General features: G+C 45.2%; 2 protein-coding genes across 2 annotated transcripts in view; both read left to right on the top strand.

Annotated features, from left to right (window-relative positions):
* The window catches only part of LOC310684163 (IgGFc-binding protein-like), a 115,402-nt gene that overhangs the window by 41,144 nt on the left and 50,811 nt on the right, over positions 1–23,447 (top strand). The gene's annotated exons all lie outside the window — the stretch shown is intronic.
* On the top strand, positions 3,921–11,254 carry LOC310684420 (IgGFc-binding protein-like). Its single transcript, XM_083455548.1, has 3 exons — positions 3,921–3,996; positions 6,127–6,177; positions 9,008–11,254. Exons 1-3 carry the CDS (start codon positions 3,987–3,989, stop codon positions 10,393–10,395), a joined length of 1,449 nt encoding a protein of 482 aa, XP_083311674.1. The 5' UTR covers positions 3,921–3,986; the 3' UTR covers positions 10,396–11,254.

The following is a 23,447-nucleotide window of genomic DNA, read 5'->3' as shown; positions in this document are numbered from 1 at the left end:
CTTCCATATAGACATAATTTATTTGCACAAATACTTGTATAAATATTTGCATGATGGTTGAAGAATGAATCCTGGGCTGGGCGTAGGGGTGGAGTCTCAAAATATCTGTTTCAGTAATCAAGTTGGTAATAACTCTTATTCCCTTGTTATTGCCGTTTAACTGAAGAAGAAGAAGAGTTTGGATTTGATGTCCTGCTTTATCACTACCCGAAGGAGTCTCAAAGCGGCTAACATTCCCCTTTCCCTTCCTCCCCCACAACAAACACTCTGTGAAGTGAGTGGGGCTGAGAGATTTCAAAGAAGTGTGACTAGCTCAAGGTCACCCAGCAGCTGCACCTGGAGGAGCGGAGACGTGAACCCGGTTCACCAGATTAGGAGTCTACCACTCTTAACCACTACACCACACTGGCTCTCTGAGAGAAAAATACAAGGAACTACTAGCTCTCAGACTATGATTTAACCTTCAGAGTCTATTCTTCTCCTACAGGGGAGCAGGACTGACCACTATCATCCTAGATATTTTGTCTGTACCTTGTTGTTGTTGTTTAGTTGTTTAGTCGTGTCCGACTCTTTGTGACCCCATGAACCAGAGCACGCTAGGCACTCCTGTCTTCCACTGCCTCCCACAGTTTGGTCAAACTCATGCTGGTAGCTTCAAGAACACTGTCCAACCATCTCGTTTTCTGTTGTCCCCTTCTCCTTGTGCCTTCAATATTTCCCAACATTAGGGTCTTTTCCAGGGAGTCTTCTCTTCTCATGAGGTGGCCAAAGTATTGGAGTCTCAGCTTCAGGATCTGTCCTTCCAGTGAGCACTCAGGGCTGACTTCCTTCAGAATGGATAGTTTGGATCTTTTTGCAGTCCATGGGACTCTCAAGAGTCTCCTCCAGCACCATAATTCAAAAGCATCAATTCTTCAGTGATCAGCCTTCTTTACGGTCCAGCTCTCTTCCATACATGTCAAAAGGATAAAAGTGCTGTGCCTTTTGTTCCACTTGACAAGGGGTGGGAAACAGACCCAGAGGAAGCCCTTAGGGATCTTCTCAGTATTTTGTTCCATATGTTGGCTCAGCCACTTACATAAAGCAGACAGAGTCCAGAGATAAACCCTGGTAACACCTTACTGAACAAACTGGACAAAATATATAATTCGAGGAGAAAGGAACAGAAAGGATTTCTCTTTTAGGACAGGTCTTGTACACAGCCAAGGTAGATTCAACTTAATACTCACATGAAAGTTCCCTCAGGGCTACACAGCCACTCAGAGAAAATGTTATCTCACTAATTGGGACTGATTTGAGTTGATTTGGTATTCTGTCAAATTGGGTTGAGGTACACAAGTCCATCTAGGTCAAAATGGGGGGGGGGTGGACTTCAAAAGGAGGAGCAGTATGGTGGTGAGGAGAATGGGGTGAAATTCCTCCTGAAACTCAGTAATGACGGATAAAGGATCAGCTCATCAGAGAGCAGATGGGGAACCACCACAGAAAAGGCCCCGTCACAAGTCAATGCCAATCAGGCAGACCCTAGTGGTGGCATTATCAAGAAGACCTCTCCTATCAACTATAGGGTTTGAGAGCCTACTCCCTACTCTTTTACGATAATAGTGCCCAAAAGCCCATTCCACACCTCCTCCTTCCCTCCCCCTTCCCTGCTTCCTCCCTGGTCTCTGGTAATAGCAGCTCTCTGTATCTCTCCCACTTGCTCCCTCTGATGAAGGTGCAGAATGCCTTTTATTGATTTTCGCCATCCACCCCAAGGCTATAGCTCAGTCCCTTGACAGGAGAGCTCCGTAACTTGTGACCACCCATAAAGCATCCTGCATATGCACACTGTCCACATGTAATTCTGCAGAAGCCCATTTCCTTAAAATGAATTCCTTCCAATGAAATCATTGTGTGACCTTTTATTTCAGAGTCAGTGAAGGATGTGCCGTTAAGCGTTTAACAGCTGGTTGATTGCTGGTTCCTGGGAAAGCATTGCTGCCTTTTGTGAGGCTGATAAACCTTACTTTCCCTTTCCCCGCACCCAGCAATCCAAACAAAGATTTCTGTTTTTGACTATGTATTTGAGTCTGTGCCAGATCAGCTAAAATGGTATTTGCTGAAAGGGGCTGGGAATAGAGCAGGGGTCAGCACAGTTTTTCAGCAGAGGGCCGGTTCACTGTCCCTCAGACCTTGTGGGGGGCCGGACTATATTTTTTGGAGGGAAATGAACGAATTCCTATGCCCCACAAATAACCCAGAGATGCATTTTAAATAAAAGGGCACATTCTACTCATGTAAAAACACGCTGATTCCTGGACTGTCCACAGGCCGGATTGAGAAGGCGATTGGGCCAGATCCAGTCCCTGGGCCTTAGTTTGCCTACCCATGGAACAGAGAGCTGCTAGGCCTGGGAGTTGGTGGGGAAATTCTCGAAAGGCTGTCTTCTCCCCAGCACTGGCCCAAGACATTTGGCACCTAAAGTGAACCAAAAATGGCACCTTCCAGATATTACCTACAAAAGCTGACTGGCTATATAAATTAAGCAAATTTATGAAAATGGCAAAGCTAACTGCATTTATAAGAATGCAGTCAAATCAAAAACTTAGACAGGAATGGCAATGTTTCGGAGAATATATGGATAAACACTGCTCCAAAAAGAACATGCTGATATGCTTAGATTAAAGGAGTAAAGTGAAATAGAACTCACTAACAAATTATATTATAAAGAGAATAAAAACATTGATTGCAGTGTTTTGTATTGAATTTATACGGAAGTCGAGATGGGGTAGAGGGAAGTCATGGGTGTGGTGGTGGGTAGTCATGGGGGCGGGTATGATCTTTGTGTAAATAGCAGTTTATTTTTTGTTTGTCTATTTATTTCTTCTTTTCTATTTTTTGTATCTTCAAAATTCAATAAATAATATAAAATCTTAAAAAAAGAAAGAAAGAAAGAAAGAAAGAAAGAAAGAAAGAAAGAAAGAAAGAGCGAGCCCCGGTGAGCATGATAAGACAAATTCTTCAGAGGAGCAAACTCTTACCTGATAGATCATCTGGTTTTAATCATTATTTTACCTGTGTAATGTATTTTATCCTGTTTTTATTATTATGTATTTTATCTTTTGTAATGACTTTGGCTATACATACAAATAAATAATATTCAGAGTAATTCACACCAAATACTAAATACAGTAAGAGCAGATTAATCAGAGATTAAAAGCCTGCTAATCTCCCTGTTTATTCCTGCAACTATTTCACCTAGTTTCACATACACTGAAACACCACCACAAGTATAGCCCTTAGGATTATGATTGTCTCTAACTCTGAGCTCAGGGTCACACTTATACTGCAAATTTGGTCCCTCAAAGGGAATCTTTGTGGTGGAGTCTCCTTCTTTGGAGGTCTTTAAGCAGAGGCTTGACAACCATATGTCAGGAGTGCTCTGATGGTGTTTCCTGCTTGGCAAGGGGTTGGACTCGATGGCCCTTGTGGTCTATTCCAACTCTATGGTTCTATGATTCTAATATTGCTACCAATCATTTTTGACCTTTCAGAAAATGCCAAACAATAAAACCTATTTTGCATATCCTAGCTATGTAAGCTACTAAGTTTTGTGTGGCAATTTGAATATTAAGTTCTAGGAGAAACCAAATATTGACCAGACAGCATAACTTAGATAAGAGCCTGCTGAAGATAAGCACCAGCTGGATCAGACAAAGGGCCAAATTTCCTCCAAATTTCCTGCTTATAACCACAATGAGGGCTATAGAATATAGATTTTGCATATTCACATACTAGGTCTGATGATTATGTGACTGTGTTATCAGTATTTCCTGCTTAGAGAGTAATGTTGCCCTTTTCCCTGCCCCCTTAAAGCATTGGCTGGACTACTAAAGAGTAAGCTCCTATATAACCACAGCTACTTTGAGTGCTGAACTAACCAGATGCCTTCAGAAAGTACGCATGGTCATTGCCTGCCTTTGTTGAGTTGGTGATGCTTTGATATGTGGACAGGTAAGTAACCTGCATGCTGGGATCTCCTTCGTGAGGGCCGTAGCTCAGTGATGGAGCCTTTTACCTTGCAAGTAGAAGGCCACAGCTTCAATCCCCAGCATCTCCAGGTAGGGTTGGGAGAGACTCCTTCCTGGAACCCTGGAGAACTGCTGTCAGTCAGTGAAGACAATACTGAGCAAGACGAACCAGTGGTCTGACTCTGTATAAGGCAGCTTCCTATGGTCTGCAGAAAAGCCATTTGGAATATAAGCAGTCCAACTATACAGCTTGTGGATGCCTTTCAGATGTTCTGGACTGTAAGCACACCTGGGGGAAGCTGTAGAACAAAGCACCTGGAGGACACCAGGTGGGCAAATGACGAGTAGGGAGTTTCCTTCACTTACAGGAGAAAGAGATTTAGATTAGTCTCAGAGTCAGGTACAGGAATTTTTGGGAAAACTTGGTATATACCCAGAGTTTCAAAGCTCGGGGAGAGCTTCTAGAACCCCTTATGAAATGCAAAGAGATGAATTGGAAAAGAGTGAAAGAGCAGGGCAAAAAAGCAAATATTTTTTAAATGAATCAGATAATGGCAAATCTTAAATTATTAACCTGGAATGTTAATGGCCTTAACAACAATATAAAAAGGAACAGGGTGTGGCATGAAGTTTTAAAACGGAATTTGAATGTAATTTGCTTACAGGAGACCCATGTTGCAAGAAAACATGAGAAAATTTTAAGTAATAAGAGGTTAGGGAGCCATTTCATTGCTTCAGATGTTTCCAAAAAACGTGGAATTGTTTTGTACATTAAACCTGCACTTGAACCACAACTAATTCAAAAGGATGAGAAAGGGAGAAAATTAATGGTACAAATTAAAGTTGAAGGAGAAAAAAATAATTCTAGTAGGGATATATGCACCAAATGAAAATAAATAAATAAAAAAATCAGGATCTAGAAACAGAATTGTTAGAATTTACAGACTATGAGTTAAAGATCTGTAACAGAACATTTCTATTCCTTATTGATATCGGTATCATGTTGGTCTGTCATAGAATCATAGAATAGAATCATAGAGTTGGAAGAGACCACAAGGGCCATCGAGTCCAACCCCCGGCCAAGCAGGAAACACCATCAGAGCACTCCTGACATATGGTTGTCAAGCCTCTGCTTAAAGACCTCCAAAGAAGGAGACTCTACCACACTCCTTGGCGGCAAATTCCACTGTCGAACAGCTCCTACTGTCAGGAAGTTCTTCCTAATGTTTAGGTGGAATCTTCTTTCTTGTAGTTTGGATCCATTGCTCCGTGTCCGCTTCTCTAGAGCAGCAGAAAACAACCTTTCTCCCTCCTCTATGTGACATCCTTTTATATATTTGAACATGGCTATCATATCACCCCTTAACCTCTTCTTCTCCAGGCTAAACATGCCCAGCTCCCTTAGCCGTTCCTCATAAGGCATAGTTTCCAGGCCTTTGACCATTTTGGTTGCCCTCCTCTGGACATGTTCCAGTAAGTACTGTCAAGTACTGTTAGATGCCCCCATGTATCAGAAGCCCGACTGGCTTCAGTTAGAAGTTGGACATTTATTCCCATGCTGTGGAATTCTCTTGCAGCAGACATTTGTCTGGGATCCTTGGTGTTAGTTTTCAGATGTGTCTTGAATATCCTTTTATGCCAGCAAGACTTTATCCATTATTATTTTTAATAAAAAAAAAGGATTTCAGTCATTTCTGATTATCATCTGTAGGCTCAGCCACCCATCCACTTTCCCTGAGGGAAAACCTGTGGTTTAGCACTGAATCAGAGCCAACAGCAATCCGGTATTTTGCAGATTGACATATGTTCCAATTTAGCGTTAAACAATGGGTTTTCTCAGGGAAAAGTTATGAGACAAATGCAAAATTTCTCAGACTTCTCATGCAACCATAGTTGTAGCTGTTTGAAAGAAATGGAGAGAGATGGTTACAATTTGCTGAGCCAGGTAAAAGGGGCTGTGGGAGCCAGAATTCATATATGGTGCCATGCAGGTTCTAGAAGGCATGTTGTAGATGTTCAAGAGACAAATGATCAGATTGGAGGATGGGAATTTACCTTGAATCTGCAGATTACTTGAACTACTTTCTTCTGCTGTATTTTTTTTTTTTTTTAGCCATGGCAACGAGACTGCTGCTGCCTTGGATCTGGCTGGCGCTCCTATTCGGTGAGTTTGGTCCTAATTGGTAACCTGCAGGTTGGCCCTACAAGCGAGACACTACTTGCACATTTGTCACTGTGGGGCAAATGCAGATGCTGACAGAACAGGCACTTGCTCACAGCCTGGCAAAACTTTCCTTGACCCAGAATTCCAGTTTGCATCTATGGCTATCTGGCACCCAGCCCAATGTATCGTTGGCTGAGTTAACACATGCCCAGTCCCTACCATTGTGTGGAACCTATGGCCGATGTTGTCGGACTCCATCTCCCATCATCCCCAGCTATCAAAGATCATGGTCAGCGATGATGGGATCTGGAGGGCACTGATTCTGAATGTCTAAAGTCAAAGATTTACAAAATGCAACTTACAAAAGGCGAGCCTGTCTCAGCTCAGCTAACACTCTGCTAACAACCTAAAATCTTAATATATGAACAAAGGAGCAGTTCTTCTTTCTCTCCATTCTCTCCACACTGTTCAGACCTCAAACACTGACGCCTTTATTCATAGATTCAGCTGCTGTTCTCTGTGACTGCACCCCAGTCTACGGTAGCACCTTCCCCAGAGAGTCCTGCCTGGCCCCTGCCTTGTATTCTTTCCAGAGCCAGCAGCACCTTCATCTTTCTAAAATTCCATCTGGCTTTTAATGACTTTGGGGCTTGAAAAGTTTTGATGGCATGTTTGTATTTAACCCTATTGCTTACATACCCTGTTTGCTGTGTTGCACCTTATGTTGTTGTGTATTTAATCATCGTATTTTAAACTATTATTTGGTAAGGTACCTAGAGAACTTTTGTTACGGGGTAGCTGAAAAATACCTTTGATTCATTAATTCAAACTTTTATTTATTCTTTTCTTTTTTTGAAAAAAAGAGAGATCTGTTCATATAGTACATAAGTCAAATTTGCCGATATAGCTAGGGTAGGGGTAGGGGCTGTCCTGTTGCTCATTCACCCTAACAGATCCCCCACCCCCTCACCAATTCCATTCCTTAACACCTGGTCAAACTCCCTTTCCTTTACACCCAGCCATTCCCTTTCCTCCTCCCTATACACCTTATCAAGCCCTTCTCCTCCTGCTTTTACAACTCCACCACCTTTCTAACTCTGCACTCTCACTGACCTTGCTACTGCCCCTTATAGCTTGCCCAAACACAGTGCCTTCTTCCACTCAGAGCTCACCTGAACTATGTCCCCTCCCATTCGACATCCCACCCAGCTGCCAGGGCCATTTCATACTTAACTGCAGAGGGTGAGGACGAGGGAAGCCATGGGCAGCAGTGGAAGAGCAGGACTGTTGCTGGTGAGCTGCCAGCCCAGCCCTGCCTGTTCCTCATTCCCACATCCATTTCCCTCCTCCTTGGCTTCTGAAGCTGCTGAGGCTGAAGTGGGCAAGACAGTCACAAGGAGCTGTCTCAGTCTGTCCTCATTGTTCCTCTGCAGTTTTGCCTGGACTGCCTGCTCTGCCTCCATTTCTGTTTGCTTGGGCTCCCCACTGTCAGCTTCAGCCATGCACACACGCAACCATCTTCCTAGGCCACCCACTCATTCACTTGGACCACCTGCATTCCTGCATCTGCACTCCAACACTCTTGTTCTGTTCAGTGGTGGAGCTTCAAGCTCTGGCAGGGAGGGGGAGGGTCTGAGAGCAGGTGGGGGCATGGCTGGCATGCATCCCGGGGGTGTGGTGCACATCCCAGGGTCATGATGCCCAGTGTGGGGGGCCCCCCAGCTGCGATGGCACCCTACCAGGATTGTGCCGCCAGGAGCGGTGCGCTTCCCTCACACCCCTGTTCCTCTGCCAGTGGTTCTGTTATCAAGCTGCAAAATGCTGATCAGTAACTGTGAGGCAATGGGAAAGGAAGGTGTGGCATGTAGATGACCATATCTTGGTTCAATACTTCTAGGAGGAGTTGAACAAAGAGAGAGAAAAATTACCAGGTGCTCTTTCAACAGTGTTTACTTGGAGCATGCACACGAAAGCTAATACCAATAACAAACTTAGCTAATACCAATAACAAACTTAGTTGGTCTCTAAGGTGCTACTGGAAGGAATTTTTTTATTTTGTTTCGACTATGGCAGACTATGGCAGGGATGCGGGTGGCGCTGTGGGTAAAAGCCTCAGCACCTAGGGCTTGCCAATCGAAAGGTCGGCGGTTCGAATCCCTGCGGCGGGGTGCGCTCCCGTTGTTCGGTCCCAGCGCCTGCCAACCTAGCAGTTCGAAAGCACCCCTAAAGTGCAAGTAGATAAATAGGGACCGCTTACTAGCGGGAAGGTAAACGGTGTTTCCGTGTGCGGCTCTGGCTCACCAGAACAGCGATGTCACGCTGGCCACTTGACCCGGAAGTGTCTCCGGACAGCGCTGGCCCCCGGCCTCTTGAGTGAGATGGGCGCACAACCCTAGAGTCTGTCAAGACTGGCCCGTACGGGCAGGGGTACCTTTACCTTTACCTTTTATGGCAGACCAACACAGCTACCAACCTCTTAACTGCTTGGAATATGACAGCCTGGGTAACAGAGTCTCACTAGAAGCCTCTCCAGGCTACAATCAAAACTTCCTTCTGGGATGCAGGCTATCATAGGAAAAGCTGGATATTTTTAAGGGAGGGTTCATAATGTATTAACAGATGAATAATCATTTGTTCCTCAGAGACCACTTCCTTAATACAACCAAACAGGAATATTAATAGGTTCCTTTGAGTAATCATTTTCTTACTGCTGTAAGATAAACTGATCAGATCATTATACAAAAACTCTAACCGTTGCCACATCAAGAGATTAAAGCCCAGCACTGAGATACTTGCAGTTGACTAATTATCCATTCCTTCTGCCTTGCAGGGTATTGTGGAGCAAGTTCCCGAGGGACGGAATTTATCACAGCCTTCCTGGAGAACTCATTCAAAAGTCAGGGCACTCCTAAACTTGATCTGCTTATCACTGGATATCATCCTGCAACCACCATCACAGTCACAGTGAACAAATCTACATTTCGGAAAACGGTTTCTGTCAATGAGAAGGAGACCGTGTCAGTTGTGGTCCCAGCCTCTTCAGAGATGAAGGGGACCGACATTTTTGATCAGACTGTGCGGATCCAAGCTGACAAAGATATATCGGTGTTTTCTTACAACGACAAGCTTTCCACAAGTGCTGCCACAGTTGTGTACCCAGTTCAGCAGCTGGGCACATCATATTATGTGGTAACACCAGTGGGGGATATGGCAAGCACTTTCAAGGAATTTGCAGTTGTAGCCTATCAGTTTCCCACTCAAGTCACTATTCACCTGAAAGGGGCCGTGACATTCCAAGGGAAGGTTTATGCTGCAGGGAGCAGGCTTGTTGTTGACCTGAAATCTTTCCAAGCAATCCAGCTGCAAAGCTCAGCTGATTTGTCTGGCACCAAGGTTGAATCAGTTGCGCCCGTGGCTGTTTTGAGTGGGCACAGCTGTGCCAAGCAGTTCTCATCTTGTGACCATGTTGCTGAGCAGCTCTTGCCTGTTTCCAGCTGGGGCACCACCTTCATAGTTCCCCCAGTGCCCTTCCAAACTCAGACTGACATTGTGTATGTTGTCGCTTCCCAAGATAACACTTTGATCCAATACCAGTCTGGGGCCACTCCAAGCTCCCGCCGCGCGGTGGCTGGGGAAGTCATCCAGTTTCAAATGCAGCCATCTCAGTCCTATTTCTTCTCTGCCAATGCAGGAATCCAGGTCCTTTTCTTCTTTGCTGGTAACAGCAAGAACTACGACCCTTTCCTCATCAATGTTCCTGCTTTAAAAAGCTATTGCACATCATATCACATTGATGGGATTAAGGCGTTTGATAATTTTGCTGTCATTGTAGCAAAAACCTTAGGTTCAAATGGGATCACATTAGAGAAGAGAGCTATTACAGATGCCAAGTGGACACGCATCCCTGGAACAGAGTATTCTTTCAGTCAACTTAGCTTGGGCAAAGAAGCCAGTGCCCTCTCTTTAGAGCATCCCAGCACTCCTTTTGGGCTCTTCATCCTTGGAGTTGTAAATGCTGATGGCTATGGCTCTGTGGCCCTTTGCTCTTGCAGTAAGTATCTGAATCTGTGCATATACTTAGGTTTTTATGCTACAAATGAGGGTTTTGAATATATAATTAAAGTTGGCTACATCCTATTGAGTACCCAGTGGTTTTTTCATCTTTTTGCTTTCCAGCACTGGATGCTGTGTTTATCATTACTGTGTGCTCATTTGTAGAATGTCAAAGAAAGTGACCCCTTATGAGTGATAACTGGAGGACCACAGTCAAAATGGACATGGGAATGGAACTTTAGCTGCCACTATTTTAGGGTCTAAAATCATCTCCTAGTTTTCACTATTCCATTCTGCCTGGAATACTTATCATGATATAGGTTAAAGAACTGTAAAATGGTCTGATTTGATGAATTTTTACTTTTTGTACCAAGTTCCGAAAATCTTATTGAGACCCAAGTTTCCCATTTTCCAGAGGGAAGGGGACATGACATGAGACCTACAAAGTTCTAGACTGCAGTAACAGCCTGACTGGTTCAAATCAGTATGTGAAATTCAGCTTCCCACCATCTTGATTGCCTTATTCCCTGAGCAATCGGAATGTCCATGAGGCAACCAGATTAAGTGGCTATTCAGAAGCCTGTTTGTTTTCCTTGCCTTGTTTTGTCTATCTGCCACATCACCCACAAGTTACTATCAATGCTTGCTTTTGCAATGACACTACCATTGTTCCATTCCAGACAAACCAGTGTCTCCATGCAGCTTGATCCAGTGCAGAAAGAAGGAGAAGTGTGAAATCATAGGAGGTGATCCAGTGTGTGTGCCAGAGTCTGAATCCAGCTGTTGGGCCCAGGGAGATCCTCATTATCACACCTTCGATGGGAAGAATTTTGACTTCATGGGCACCTGTACCTACACTATTGCCAAGACTTGCGGCTCAGATGCCACTCTTCCTTCCTTCAGTGTTGAAGCCAAGAATGAGAACAGGGGAGGAAATACTCGTGTTTCGTATGTTGGCTCTGTGACAGTCACAGTCTATAACACCATCATCAAGGTGGTCAGAAATGAGCAAGGCTTTGTGAGGGTGAGAACGAAAGATGACCATATTTCTATTTCTCTCTGGCTTAAAAAAAGCAACCTATTTTTCCCCAAGAGTACATCACAATCTACTCTGCTTGCTTCTTGTCTTGCTTGCATGCTGTAATGTAGGCATGTGAAACAGAAGATCTGGCAAAGTTTCCCTGCCCCCCGCTTGCTAACGTGGACTGATCTCTGGCCACCACCCCTGCTCCCTCCTCCTGCCCTTCCCCCTGCCAGCCTGTGCCCCACTTATTTAATGTTTGAGGAGGAGCTGTTTTCATTTTATGCCATACCGACTTTGGAGTTGGCTGTATCCGCCTGCCATTGGGCACTGGGAGCGATAGCACTGCCCAAATAGCTGAGGCTTTGGGTGCTTCTCACCATTTTTAATTTAAACGAGTTCTCCCTAAATACGACTGGCAGTGAGAATTTTTATTTTTTAAGGAGTTTCGGTATTACTGTTTGTGAAAAACTTCAAAGGTATTTTAAAAGAAAGCAAGAGAAGTTTTGGTGAGATTTATCAAAACTCTTCAGGAAGATAAGAACATAGAAAGATGCTTTATGCTTAGACCATTGGTCCATTCCAGCTCAATATTGTCTTTACAGACTGGCTGTGGGTCTCAAAGATTTCAGGCAGGAAGCTTTCACAGCCCTTACTGGAGCTGCCAGAGATTAAACCTGGAACCTTTTGCAAAGCGTGTGCTCTGCTACTGAGATGCACTCCATGTGCTGCAAAACATATGGTCCACCATTGAAGTATGGACTCTGCAAATTCTGCACATTCCTGTTGAATCAATCTACCTTTATTATTGCATGTGTGTGTTGGTCTTTTTACAATCATCATCATTTTATGCCCATCTTGTTGAGTAGAATAAATAACAAAAAGAGTCGGTTGTATCGAAGTTTTAGTCTGAGTAGACCCAATGTATGCGCATTAATTTCAACAGGTCTACTCTGAGTTTGACTGACATTGAATACAATCCACTGTGTTGTTCCACTGTTGGTTGAATCTGATTTCTCTCTTCAGGTGAATGACCAGCGTTTCCGCCTGCCCATCTCCCTGAATGAAGGGAAACTCCGTCTCTACCAGAGTGGGGGCTCTGTCATCATTGAGACAGATTTCTCTCTGAGGGTTTCCTACGACTGGAACTTTTACCTGGTGGTGAAGATCTCCAGCAGCTTTTCTGAAAATGTATGCGGTCTTTGTGGCAACTACAATGGAGACCCCGCTGATGACTTCAGCACCCCCGATGGGGCCTTGGCTCCCAACCCCATTGAGTTTGGAAAGAGCTGGAAGGTGGACGATGGCGACAGGTTCTGCTGGGATGACTGCCATGGGGAATGCAAAAGCTGCTCCCCAGAGATGGTCAAGAAGTATGAAGGCGAGCCATTCTGTGGCTGGCTCAGCAACGGAAAGGATGGCCCATTCAGCAAATGTCATGCTGTCATTGACCCCAACCCTTTTCTGGAAAACTGTGTCTATGACCTCTGCATGAATGATGGGCTGAAGGAGCTTCTTTGTGAGGCACTGAATAACTATGCAGTAGCTTGTCGGGAAAAGCAAGTTGCTGTATTGGACTGGAGAACCCCCATCGGTTGCTGTGAGTGTCAGAATCTCCCTTCTTGTAATTTGAAGCCACTGCTTCGAGTCCTATCTTCTTGAGCAGGAGAAAACAAGCTTGCTCTATCTTCCATGTGACAGCTCTTGAGATATTTGAAGATGTCTATGATACCTTCTTTCAGGCTCCTCTTTTCCAGGTTGAACATACCCAGCTCCTTCAACCGTTCCTCATAAAGCTTGGTTTCCAGACCCAGAATAGACTGGGTCTCAAAGGCCAGGGTAAAGAAAGGAGTCTCTAGCATATGATGAAAGCTATACAGTGGTACCTCGGGTTAATAACTTAATTTGTTCTGGAGGTCCGTTCTTAACCTGAAACTGTTCTTAACCTGAAGCACCACTTTAGCTAATGGGGCCTCCCGCTGCCACGTGATTTCTGTTCTCATCCTGAAGCAAAGTTCTTAACCCGAGGTACTATTTCTGGGTTAGCGGAGTCTGTAACCTGAAGCGTCTGTAACCTGAAAAGTCTGTAACCCGAGGTACCACTGTACAATGAAATTGCCAGATGTTCCTCTATGGGAAGGGAATGCCAGAGTTTGGCAGCTGCCACAGAGAATGGCCACTCCAGGCCACCACAACCCCAAACTTCCAAGGGTAGCAGAACTACCAAGAGGGCCCGCTCTGCAAACCTTAGCTTAATGTTACATCTGTACTGATTACATCTTCCTGGCAGCTTAGGATGGTGCATCCATTTGATTCGCACAATACTCTGAGAGGCAGGCTAGGCTAAGGGCATCTTGGTCATTGCTGTTGTTGTTAATTAAATTTATTTACCACCCTATACCCATAGGTCTCAGGATAAAATCAAAATATAAAAACCACAAAATACATAATCAAAATAAAAACATGGTTCAGTACACTTTCCCTCGTCCCACATTAGCAAAATATAGCTTAACTCTCAGATTCCCTGTGTCTTCTAATCGTGCCTTGTTGACAATCATCTTGTCTCTTTTGACAGCCAAATCCTGTCCCGAGAACAGCCATTATGAGGCCTGTGGATCTCCTTGCCCTGCAACCTGCAACAACCAAGCTGAGCCCCAAGACTGTTCCTCAATGCCCTGCGTAGAGACGTGCCAATGTAATGAGGGCTTTGTGTTGGATGCTGGGAAATGCATCTCCAAGGCTGCCTGTGGGTGCGTGTTTGAGGGGAGGTCCTTCTCACCCGGTGAGCAGTTCTGGGGAGACAAGACGTGCACGAGACGCTGCATCTGTGATGCACAGAGCAAGCAAATAAAATGCCAGTCCGCCAGCTGCAAGAATGGGGAGCAGTGCAAGGTAGAGAAGGGCATCCAGAACTGCTACCCCACCAGCCGTGCCACCTGCTCTGCTTCAGGTGACCCTCACTATCTTTCATTCGATGGACTGGCCTTTGATTTCCAAGGCACCTGCACTTATACCTTGGCTAAGGTCAGGACAAACAACCGGGTCTTGAGAGCCTTTACTGTCAACGTGGAAAACGAGCCCTGGGGAAATAGGAAAGTTGCTGTCACCAAGATGGTCTCAGTCACTGTCTATGGCATTACACTCACATTACTGCAGAGCAAGCAAGGTCAAGTGAAGGTGAGTCCATGCGGAAAGAAGAGGCAAATCATTAGATCTTTAGCCATTCATCTTCTTTTTTTTACATTAAGACATTGTCTTGGCTCATTCATTCAATTAAGGATGAACAAGTCCATCAGCTTCTTTCTCTCATATTTCCTGTCCTAAGTCCAGTTCTCCACATTTCTGTATCAGCTGGCATTTCTCCCAAGAATTATGATGAAAACTTGTTAGCATTTTATTGCAAATGTCTCCTAATATAGGTGTTTTTTTTTGTCCCCCAGCTGCCAATCCTTGGAGTATAAGTTTGCAACATAAGAAACAACCCTTAGGCCAATCCTACTCAACCAGTGAATGTTCTGTTTTCTTCTTCCAGGTGAATGGCTTGATCTACACCGTCCCTATATCCTTTTCTGCTGGGCGGATCAGAGCCTATCAACATGGCACAAAAGTCCTGATAGAAACTGACTTTGGTCTCATTGTGAGTTACGACCTGGTTTACCACGTGACGGTCACCGTCCCAAGCACTTACCGGGGCCAGATGCAAGGCCTCTGTGGGAACTACAATGGGAAGAAGGATGATGACTTCCTGCTACCCAATGGCATAATAACCTCTGACATAGCTAAATTTGGTGCTTCCTGGAAGGTCCGGGTCTCTGGGGCAGATAGATCTTGCTCAGATGGATGCTCTGGGAACAGCTGCCCGGTCTGCGAGGAAAGGAAGAAGGACGTTTTCAAACAGCGCAACTACTGTGGGATCCTCACTGCGCCTGATGGCCCCCTCAGTGCTTGCCACGGAAAGGTGGATCCCGGTGTGTACTTCAGCAACTGCATCTACGATGTATGCCTGGGCAACGGGGACAGCCAGGTCTTGTGCAACAGCATCCAGAGCTACGTTTCTGTCTGCCAAGAGGCTGGGATCTCTGTCAAGCCCTGGAGGAGCCCTTCCTTCTGTCGTAAGTACTGGGGACCAAAAATTCAGGGGGAGAAGAGAAATGGGAGTAGAAACTGAACTGACCCCCTGTCACTTTGGCACACATCTAGAGGTGTGTGTTTATTTGAAAGGCTCTAACTGTCTCAAGCTGTGCAGAGACTGAGCTCACACTTAGATGCTCTATGACCTTTCCAATTGGGTGTCACCACCCTCTTGACTATATGCTCCGCAACCTACTGATGAGCTCAAATCACAGAGGTATATAGACAATTGTTTTCAATGAGTTCCTGCCAGAACCAGCAGTGTAAGTTGGTAGGGTGGGGACCTTGTTCAGCACAAGGGTTGTGATCCCTTCTTGGCAACCTTCTGGGGCCATAGACAGGGCCATATTTGGACCTGGTCCCGAGGTTCACCATCCTTGAACCAAGGTCTGCTGGAAAGCAGGAAATCAAGCAGATATGCAAGGACAGTTACTCTGAGAGCTCAGTCTGTTTCTGAGTGATGAAATGCAGTCAAAGGAGCCTGAGCAGAGTCAGCAGCCTTGTAGACCAAGACACTTCTCAGAATACACAGCAAACAAACAAAGGAAGTTGCTTTGTGCCAGAAGGCACATAGGTGGTCCCTGCCTCTCCCCAGGCTGTTGGTGAGACGGACAAGGGCCAGAGGTGTAAGAGAGAGAGAAAGCAAGCTGCAGGCAGAAGCTGGAGAAAGAGAGGCACTCTTGATTTCTGCTTGAATCCAGGACTGTGGCTCTGGAATAAGTAAGAATTTTGGGATGTTAATGCTGCGAGCCCCATCATAGGCTAGGGTACAGTCGTGCCTTGGTTTCTGAATGCCTTGGAACTCATACGTTTTGGCTCCTGAACGATCAAAAACTGGAAGTGAGTGTTCCAGTTTTCAAACAATTTTCGGAAGCTGAACATCTGACGTGGCTTTCGCAGCTGTTCCTGCAGCCAATTGGGAGCCATGTCTTGGTTTATGAACAGTTCCAGAAGTCAAATGGACTCCTGGAACACATTCTTTTTGAGAACCAAGGTACAACTGTATGTGCAAATAAACCATATATCATAAACACATCACAGTCACTGCTGACCCTCATTCCAGGGAAATCAAACCCTGGGTAAACTCCTGGCACCCCTGGAATCTCACATTGCTCGGAGATTGGGTTTGTCCCACTGCTCAAATTGCTTTTACAAGATCTCAGAAGCATTTTACTACCCTCATTGCTTCCTCTCCCTTTGGAAACCTAAGCATTTTTTATATAAAAAGCCCCCCTCCATTGTCTTGAATGGGCAAGTTTTCAATGGCTGGAGCAACAATATATGAGATAAGTGAAAAAATGATCAAAACAGTGGGGTTAAGGAACATAAATTCATTCTAGCATCAGCTTTCTGTTTTGTTTTGTTTTTGCAAAAACAGCTGTCAAAGACATTTTCTGCTCTTTACCAGTCACTCTCTCTGCATTTCACTTGCCAGCTTCCCAGCCATCCCAAATAGTACCAGGGAGCCTTTCACCTAACATGGATGTTTTTTTCTTTCTTTCCTCATTTAGCTCTGCGCTGCCCAGCCAACAGTCACTATGAGATTTGCAGCAACCTCTGCTCCACCTCCTGTACCAAGATCACTGACTCTGTGGCCTGTCCAGAGACCTGTGCTGAGGGTTGCCAATGTAATGATGGCTTCTTCTTCGACGGCCTTGGCTGTGTCGCTGCAAAAGACTGTGGGTGCTTAAAGAATGGACGCTACTACAAGGTAGCTGATCTTCTGAACCTTTTTTTCCCCAAAGCATGCTTTCCCAGTTTCACATTCTTTGAACCCCAGATTACAAGCTGTTGTGATCATCTCCAGAATTTCTCAGGTCATGAAATGTTTTAATGGCTTTCTTTTGAAATATGGAATAAATAAAATGAACTGTCATTGGTAGGAGGAGGTGCATCAGATGGCAGAATTGTGCAACTTAAGTGTAATGATAGGACAGATCTACTAACAGCTTGTTTATGCAGTCGACTTAATCTGATTTTACTTACTCCTTTGCACAGATCACCGAAAAATAAATAGAAAGGGGTGGGATAACCTGGCTTACTGGGCACTGGAGGCTATCATGAGATCATGCAGGAGCCTCAAGAAGACTCATGTGACCATCTCAGAACCCAGTAAGCAAGGTGCAGGGCAGGAAAACTCTTCAAAGAAGAGCTTTTAATCCTCTGCTTTGTTTACCAGGCTCTGAGAAAGATGTACAAGGCCTCTGGGAGGTTCCCACAAGATATCACTGGCCATCCAAAAACCTGTGAGATCTTGGACCGTGGGGGCAATTCCAGGGGTCATCTTGATTGTGTGTGATTTTGCCTTTACATGCAACCTCAAGGAACATAAACCCAACATAAGCTGAGAGTCATCTGTACATGCATGCAAATCGTTTGACCTGACTGCTTGCTGAGGAATGGGCAAATTATCTCAACTGAAAGGCTTGAGGAGTTGTGGCATTGGGAGCTGAGATGGGGGGGGGGGACCCTGTGGTGTGCAGCTGGTGGCGATTCATTCATGCACCCATTTCCCCATTTTTGCTTAACAGCCCTTTCTGTTAAAAGGAATCTCACTCCTCCTCCAATGCTCAGTCCCTTCCCATTCAAGCTCAATACCTCAGAAAAGCACTGAAGGGATTACTGTTGCTGCTCTATTTTATTGTTTCACAAATCTCCCAACAGCCCAATGAGAAGGTTCTGCTGAACGTGTGCCAGGAGAGCTGCCTTTGCATCCCAGGCCAGGGAGTAATTTGTGAGGCCCACAAATGTGCTGCCGATGAGAACTGCAAAGTCCAAGATGGAATCATGAGCTGCATTAATAAGGGTAAGAAGAGAGTCAATCAAGTGAAGGGTGGGGACCCTGTGGCCCTTCAAATGTTGCTGGTCTACAATTCTTGGTCTTGGCACAGATATGCTGGGAAATTATAGCACCTTCTGTGAGGAATGTAGTATGTGAGTCTATAAATAATGGGCAAGGTATGTTTTTTAAAGCTCTAGGGCAGCATTCTCTTCTGGGCAAACTTCTGGAGCCACATGCCACCTCTGGGTGGTTCAAGAGGCAGAAGTAGCCAGAGCTACAATTGTACATTTTTCCTTTGTACAGCAGGCAGATTTTGCACAAACTTACCTGCACTTCTCTGTCTTCCATTCCAACAAGCAAGAAGCAATATCAAAGATCAGGGGCACATTCCAACCTAATAAATATGAGACAGGGCTGTGTGTTGCTTCCCCCACTGTACATCGGGGAGGGCTGTGTGGAGAGAGTCTCTTCCTTTAAATTCCTAGGAGTTTATCTCAGTGAAGACCTTACTTGGAAAATAAATACAACCCAGGTGGTTAAGAAAGCCTAACAGAGACTCCATCTCCTCAGAATATTGCAGAAGAACGATGTCAATCAACATTTGATTATCTCCTTCGACCGGCCAACAATAGAAAGTGTCCTTTCATACTGCATCACGGTGTGGTATGCTGGTTTGACATCATCTGATAGGAAGTGCCTGCAGAGGGTGGTAAATACAGCACAAGATATTATGGCCTGTCTTGTGAATCCGCTGGATGAAATAGCGGAAGAACGTTGCCTCAGGAGAGTAAGGAAAATTCTCAGGGATGATTCACACCCTGGCTGGCACTTTCTTGATCTCCTGCCCTCAGGCACAAGATATAGAAGCACGATTAGTTGCACCAACAGGGTAAAGAACAGCTTCTATCGGTGGGCTGTTAGGCTGCTGAATGAAAAGATAACAACAGGGCAACTGACTTTCGGGTTTGGTGTATGTGTGTCAGTAAATGAGGGGAATTAAGACTAAGAGAGCTGAGTGGGGGGGTGCTCGTGTAATCTCACTGTATACAAGTTGTACAAGTGACAATAAAGTATTTCAATTATGTTACCCTCCAGATCTTCTTGCTCCTATCACTTTTGACCATGCAGGCCGAAGCTGATGCGAATTGGACTCCAACAACTTCTAGAGGGCACCATGTTCCCTACCTTTTGCTAATGCAGAAAACTTCCCTCCACCTCTGCACCTTTAGTTTTTTACTGAATGACTTCTAGCTCTTGCTCACGTTTCCTGCCTTTCATTTTAGATCCATGCAAAGCCCTGAAGTGCCGAGAAAAGGAGACATGCAAGATGGAGAATGGCCAAGCCATATGCAAACCACAGTTCACAGGAACCTGCTGGGCCTGGGGGGACCCACACTATCACACCTTTGACACCTTGAAGTTTGATTTCATGGGCACCTGCTCTTACACTATTGCCAAGTACTGTGGGAACGATGCTACGCTGGTGCCTTTCACTATCGATGAGAAGAATGACAACAGGGGCAACCAGGCTGTGTCCTATGTGCGTCTGACCAACATCTACGTCTATGGGTACAAGATCTCCATCCACAAACAGGAAGCTGGAAGAATCCGGGTATGTTAGATTGCCAGGGGATGGGATAACCTCCATGAATGTACTGGAATTCATTCCAATATATAGCCACTTTGAGAGTCCAATACAGTATTAGTCTAAGGTAGCATGAAAGAAATAGCTATATCAGGAGGAGGAAGAAATACTAGTGCTTGCAGGTCACTCTCAAGAAATTATTGAACCTCTATACCACTCCGAATGATGGAGGTTATTGACCTTCATGCCACTTCGCATGATTAAAAGACCCTCATTATTCAGACATCCGATCTCTTTCTCCTTTGTGGCTGGCAGAATATAGGGAACTGGGGAATGTGATGTGATGAAGCTGCAATCCTATTTGGCATAATATTGATTTTCAAATCTGTTCACAAGAAACCGTAGCAGGATCTAATGATCTTGATTCTTCAGCATGGCAAATGTATGCTCTAGATCTACCCAATAAGGATCCAATGAGGAGCTTGTTTTGTGATGTTTGCGTTTAAAAAAGATTCTGTAAATACTGCAAGTTGGCAACCGAATGGTGTACAGCTAAACACAATCTGGGTCCCTTTCTTGGGCTCATGGTTTGAAACCAGAGTATGAGCAGCTGCTAGTGCAACTGGATTTGGCTTGGTTACACCTTATAGCTGACTTTGACCCTCCTATGTGACTGCACTGCCCAAACAGAAGTGATCACTTGGGCCACCTAAGCCCAACAGATTTGTCTATGCTGCCAACTAATATTCCCCAGGACCACTAAAAAACTTAACCTATCTAAAGTGATGCTTGCTCATGTGAAACAGTACCATGGACAGAGGTAGGTGGTGAAAGTGTAAATTCCTTGAGAACACCTGCAGTAATAGTTTAGGGAAGGGGCTGGGAATGGTTTACAACTTCTGTCACCCTTGACCATTGACCATGCTGGCTAGCACTAATGGGGATTGTAGTCCAACAATAAATGGATGGCCCAAAGATTCCCTGTCACTGGGTTTGTGGTCATGGCTAAAATCCCTGCTGATTCCCCAGCCTTTGTCTAAAGAATTCATTGAAGCTTACTCCCTTGTAAGTGGGGTTAGAATTTCAGCCTGTTTCTTAGACACATGGCTGCATGGAAACAAAGGAAAAATAAAACAATAATTCCTATATGTGTGTTGACATTCTGTCTCTAGCTAAATGATGCTATTACCAGCCTGCCACTGACTCTTGAAGATGGCAAGATCAAGCTGTACCAGAGCGGCACCAATGCTGTCCTACAAACAGATTTCGGCCTCCAAGTGACGTACGACTGGCAATGGCACTTGGTGATCACTCTCCCCAGTAGCTACTATGGAGCCACATGCGGGCTGTGTGGAAACTTCAATCAAAACCCTGCAGACGACATGGTCTTTCTCAATGGCACCAAGGCTGCCTCCATCATAAGCTGGGCCAGCAGCTGGAAAGTCAAGGACCGGGACCCCTTTTGCTGGGATTACTGCCGAGGGAAATGCCCAACATGTGATGAGGGCAAGAGGGCACTGTATGGAAAGGAAGACTACTGTGGGCTGATCAGCAAAACCTCGGGGGGCCCCTTCAGAGAATGCCATTCCACAGTGAATCCAGATGACTTCTTTGACAGCTGCATTTATGACGTGTGTCTCAATGGAGGAGCCAAGAACATGCTTTGCCAGGCCTTGGAGGCCTATGCTAAGACCTGTAGGAAAGAGGGTGCCACCATATATGATTGGAGGACAGCCTCTGGCTGTGGTGAGTGCTCTTCCCCATTTTGGAACTAAGCCAAGTTTTACTGCCTGTGCAACTTTCACATGACTCTGAGCTTTGCAAGTAAACTCTTTTTAAAACTTCTCAAATGTGGGGTCTTTTTCCTATGCTGGTGGAAGAGGGAAATAAACTTGGGGGTGGGGGTTGGAACTCACTTGGAGGAGCACATTTAAAAGTGTTTATAGCCTATATTTTCACATTTGGCGTTGCTGCATGTTTTGTGATTTTAAATCTCTGCTAGGGTTCTCTCACCAAAGAATACTTGCTCCCAACTTAGATCTTGTGACCCAAGAATTCATTCTTAAACACACACACACACACACACACACACACACACACACACACACACACACTGTATATGACATGTACAATATTAGCAGCATCAGCTCTTGCCAACTTAAGCTTTAGCACATTCTATCAGACTCCCGCTGTTCTTTTCCTCCTTACAGCCTTGCCGTGCCCTCAGAATAGCCACTATGAGTTCTGTGGCAATGCCTGCCCCGCCAGCTGCGCCGACCGCAAGGCTCCCTCTGCCTGCAAACAGCCATGTGTGGAAACCTGCCAGTGCAACGATGGCTACGTCCTCAGCGTCGACAAGTGTGTGCCTGTCGGGAGCTGTGGCTGCACCTACAATGGGCTCTACTACAAACCCAGAGAAGAATTCTGGGCTGATGAGACCTGTGGTTCCCGCTGCACATGTGATGCCACCCTGGGGATCGCAGTGTGCAAACCAGCTGGCTGCAAAGCCAGTGAGCAGTGCATTGTGGTCAATGGGGTCCGAGGTTGTCATCCCATAAGCACTGCTACTTGCTCAGCATCCGGGGACCCTCACTATACCACTTTTGATGGGAAGAAATATGACTTCATGGGCACCTGTGTCTACCAGCTGGCTGGGCTGTGCTCTAAGGACCCGACTCTCAGGCCTTTCACTGTCAATGTGGAGAACAACAACCGAGGCAACGAAAATGTGTCCTACACCAAGGTGGTGACATTGGAGGTCTATAATGTCGTAATCACACTTAGCCAGGAGTATCCACGCAGGATCCAGGTATAGACAATTGGTGAATGTATGGTTGTTTTTCCCCTTTGTGCCATTACAGGGCTGTTTCAGAGGGTGGCTCTTGGGCAGGCTACCTTGCTAGTTTTCTAAGTAAGCATTGAAGCAGTTCCTGCATTAGACATAGGGGATGGTTTATCTGTGACAAATGGCACTATACCCCATTGGACATTGTAATTTGAACTACAGGGTCTGTTGACATGCAAAGTATAGATGAGGTAAGCTCGATGTGCTGCAAAATTCGGCCTTAGATATGTGCTGTTGACGGCAACAAGAGTTGTCAGATCCAGCTCCTAAGTATGGGACAAGTATGGTTTGTGAGCAGTGAGGGCAGAGCCCCCAGCTGCCTAGAACAATGAGTTTATCTAATCCAGAAACTATTATGGGAGCATAGGACAATGATTAGATTTTTCACTGGCCCTTTTCTCATAAGTTGGGTTACAACAACATAAACTACAATATTAAAAAGAGTTAAAACAATTTATAGTCCGATGAAAAAATCGAATCTTTAAAATACACATCCATCGCGCGCTTTCTCTCTCTCTGTATATATATGGTTAAGATATGTGTTTTCAGCACATGACAAAATCGAACTTACGAATGTGTCAAATGAAGCTCAGCAGGGAGGGAATTTCACAGCTTAAGGGCTACCACAGAGAATTCCAGCTCCCAGATCCCATCCACCCACAAACTACCAAGAGGGGCCCTCTTTGCCAATCTTAACATCTGAGAGGGTCTGTAGGGAATGAGCTGGTCTTCCCAGATTGGGGATAGTACTGTCTACCAACAACCCTGTTGCCCAGCAATACCACCGATCAGGCTGGCCAGGGTCATTTCTGTGGAGGACCCCAGGAGAATAATCCTAGGTGATTTCAATATC

The sequence above is a fragment of the Podarcis tiliguerta genome (assembly GCF_965153285.1).
Source record: "Podarcis tiliguerta genome assembly, chromosome: 8".
NCBI classification, from domain to species: Eukaryota; Metazoa; Chordata; class Lepidosauria; order Squamata; family Lacertidae; genus Podarcis; species Podarcis tiliguerta.
The sequence above is the reverse complement of the archived record's forward strand: the minus strand, read 5'-3'. Positions and strand labels throughout refer to the sequence as shown.

Excerpts from the sequence above, each read along its gene's own strand:
- LOC310684420 (XM_083455548.1), top strand. Across the intron at positions 6,178-9,007 it reads CTGGCTGGCGCTCCTATTCG|GGTATTGTGGAGCAAGTTCC; the intron begins GTGAGTTTGGTC and ends TCTGCCTTGCAG.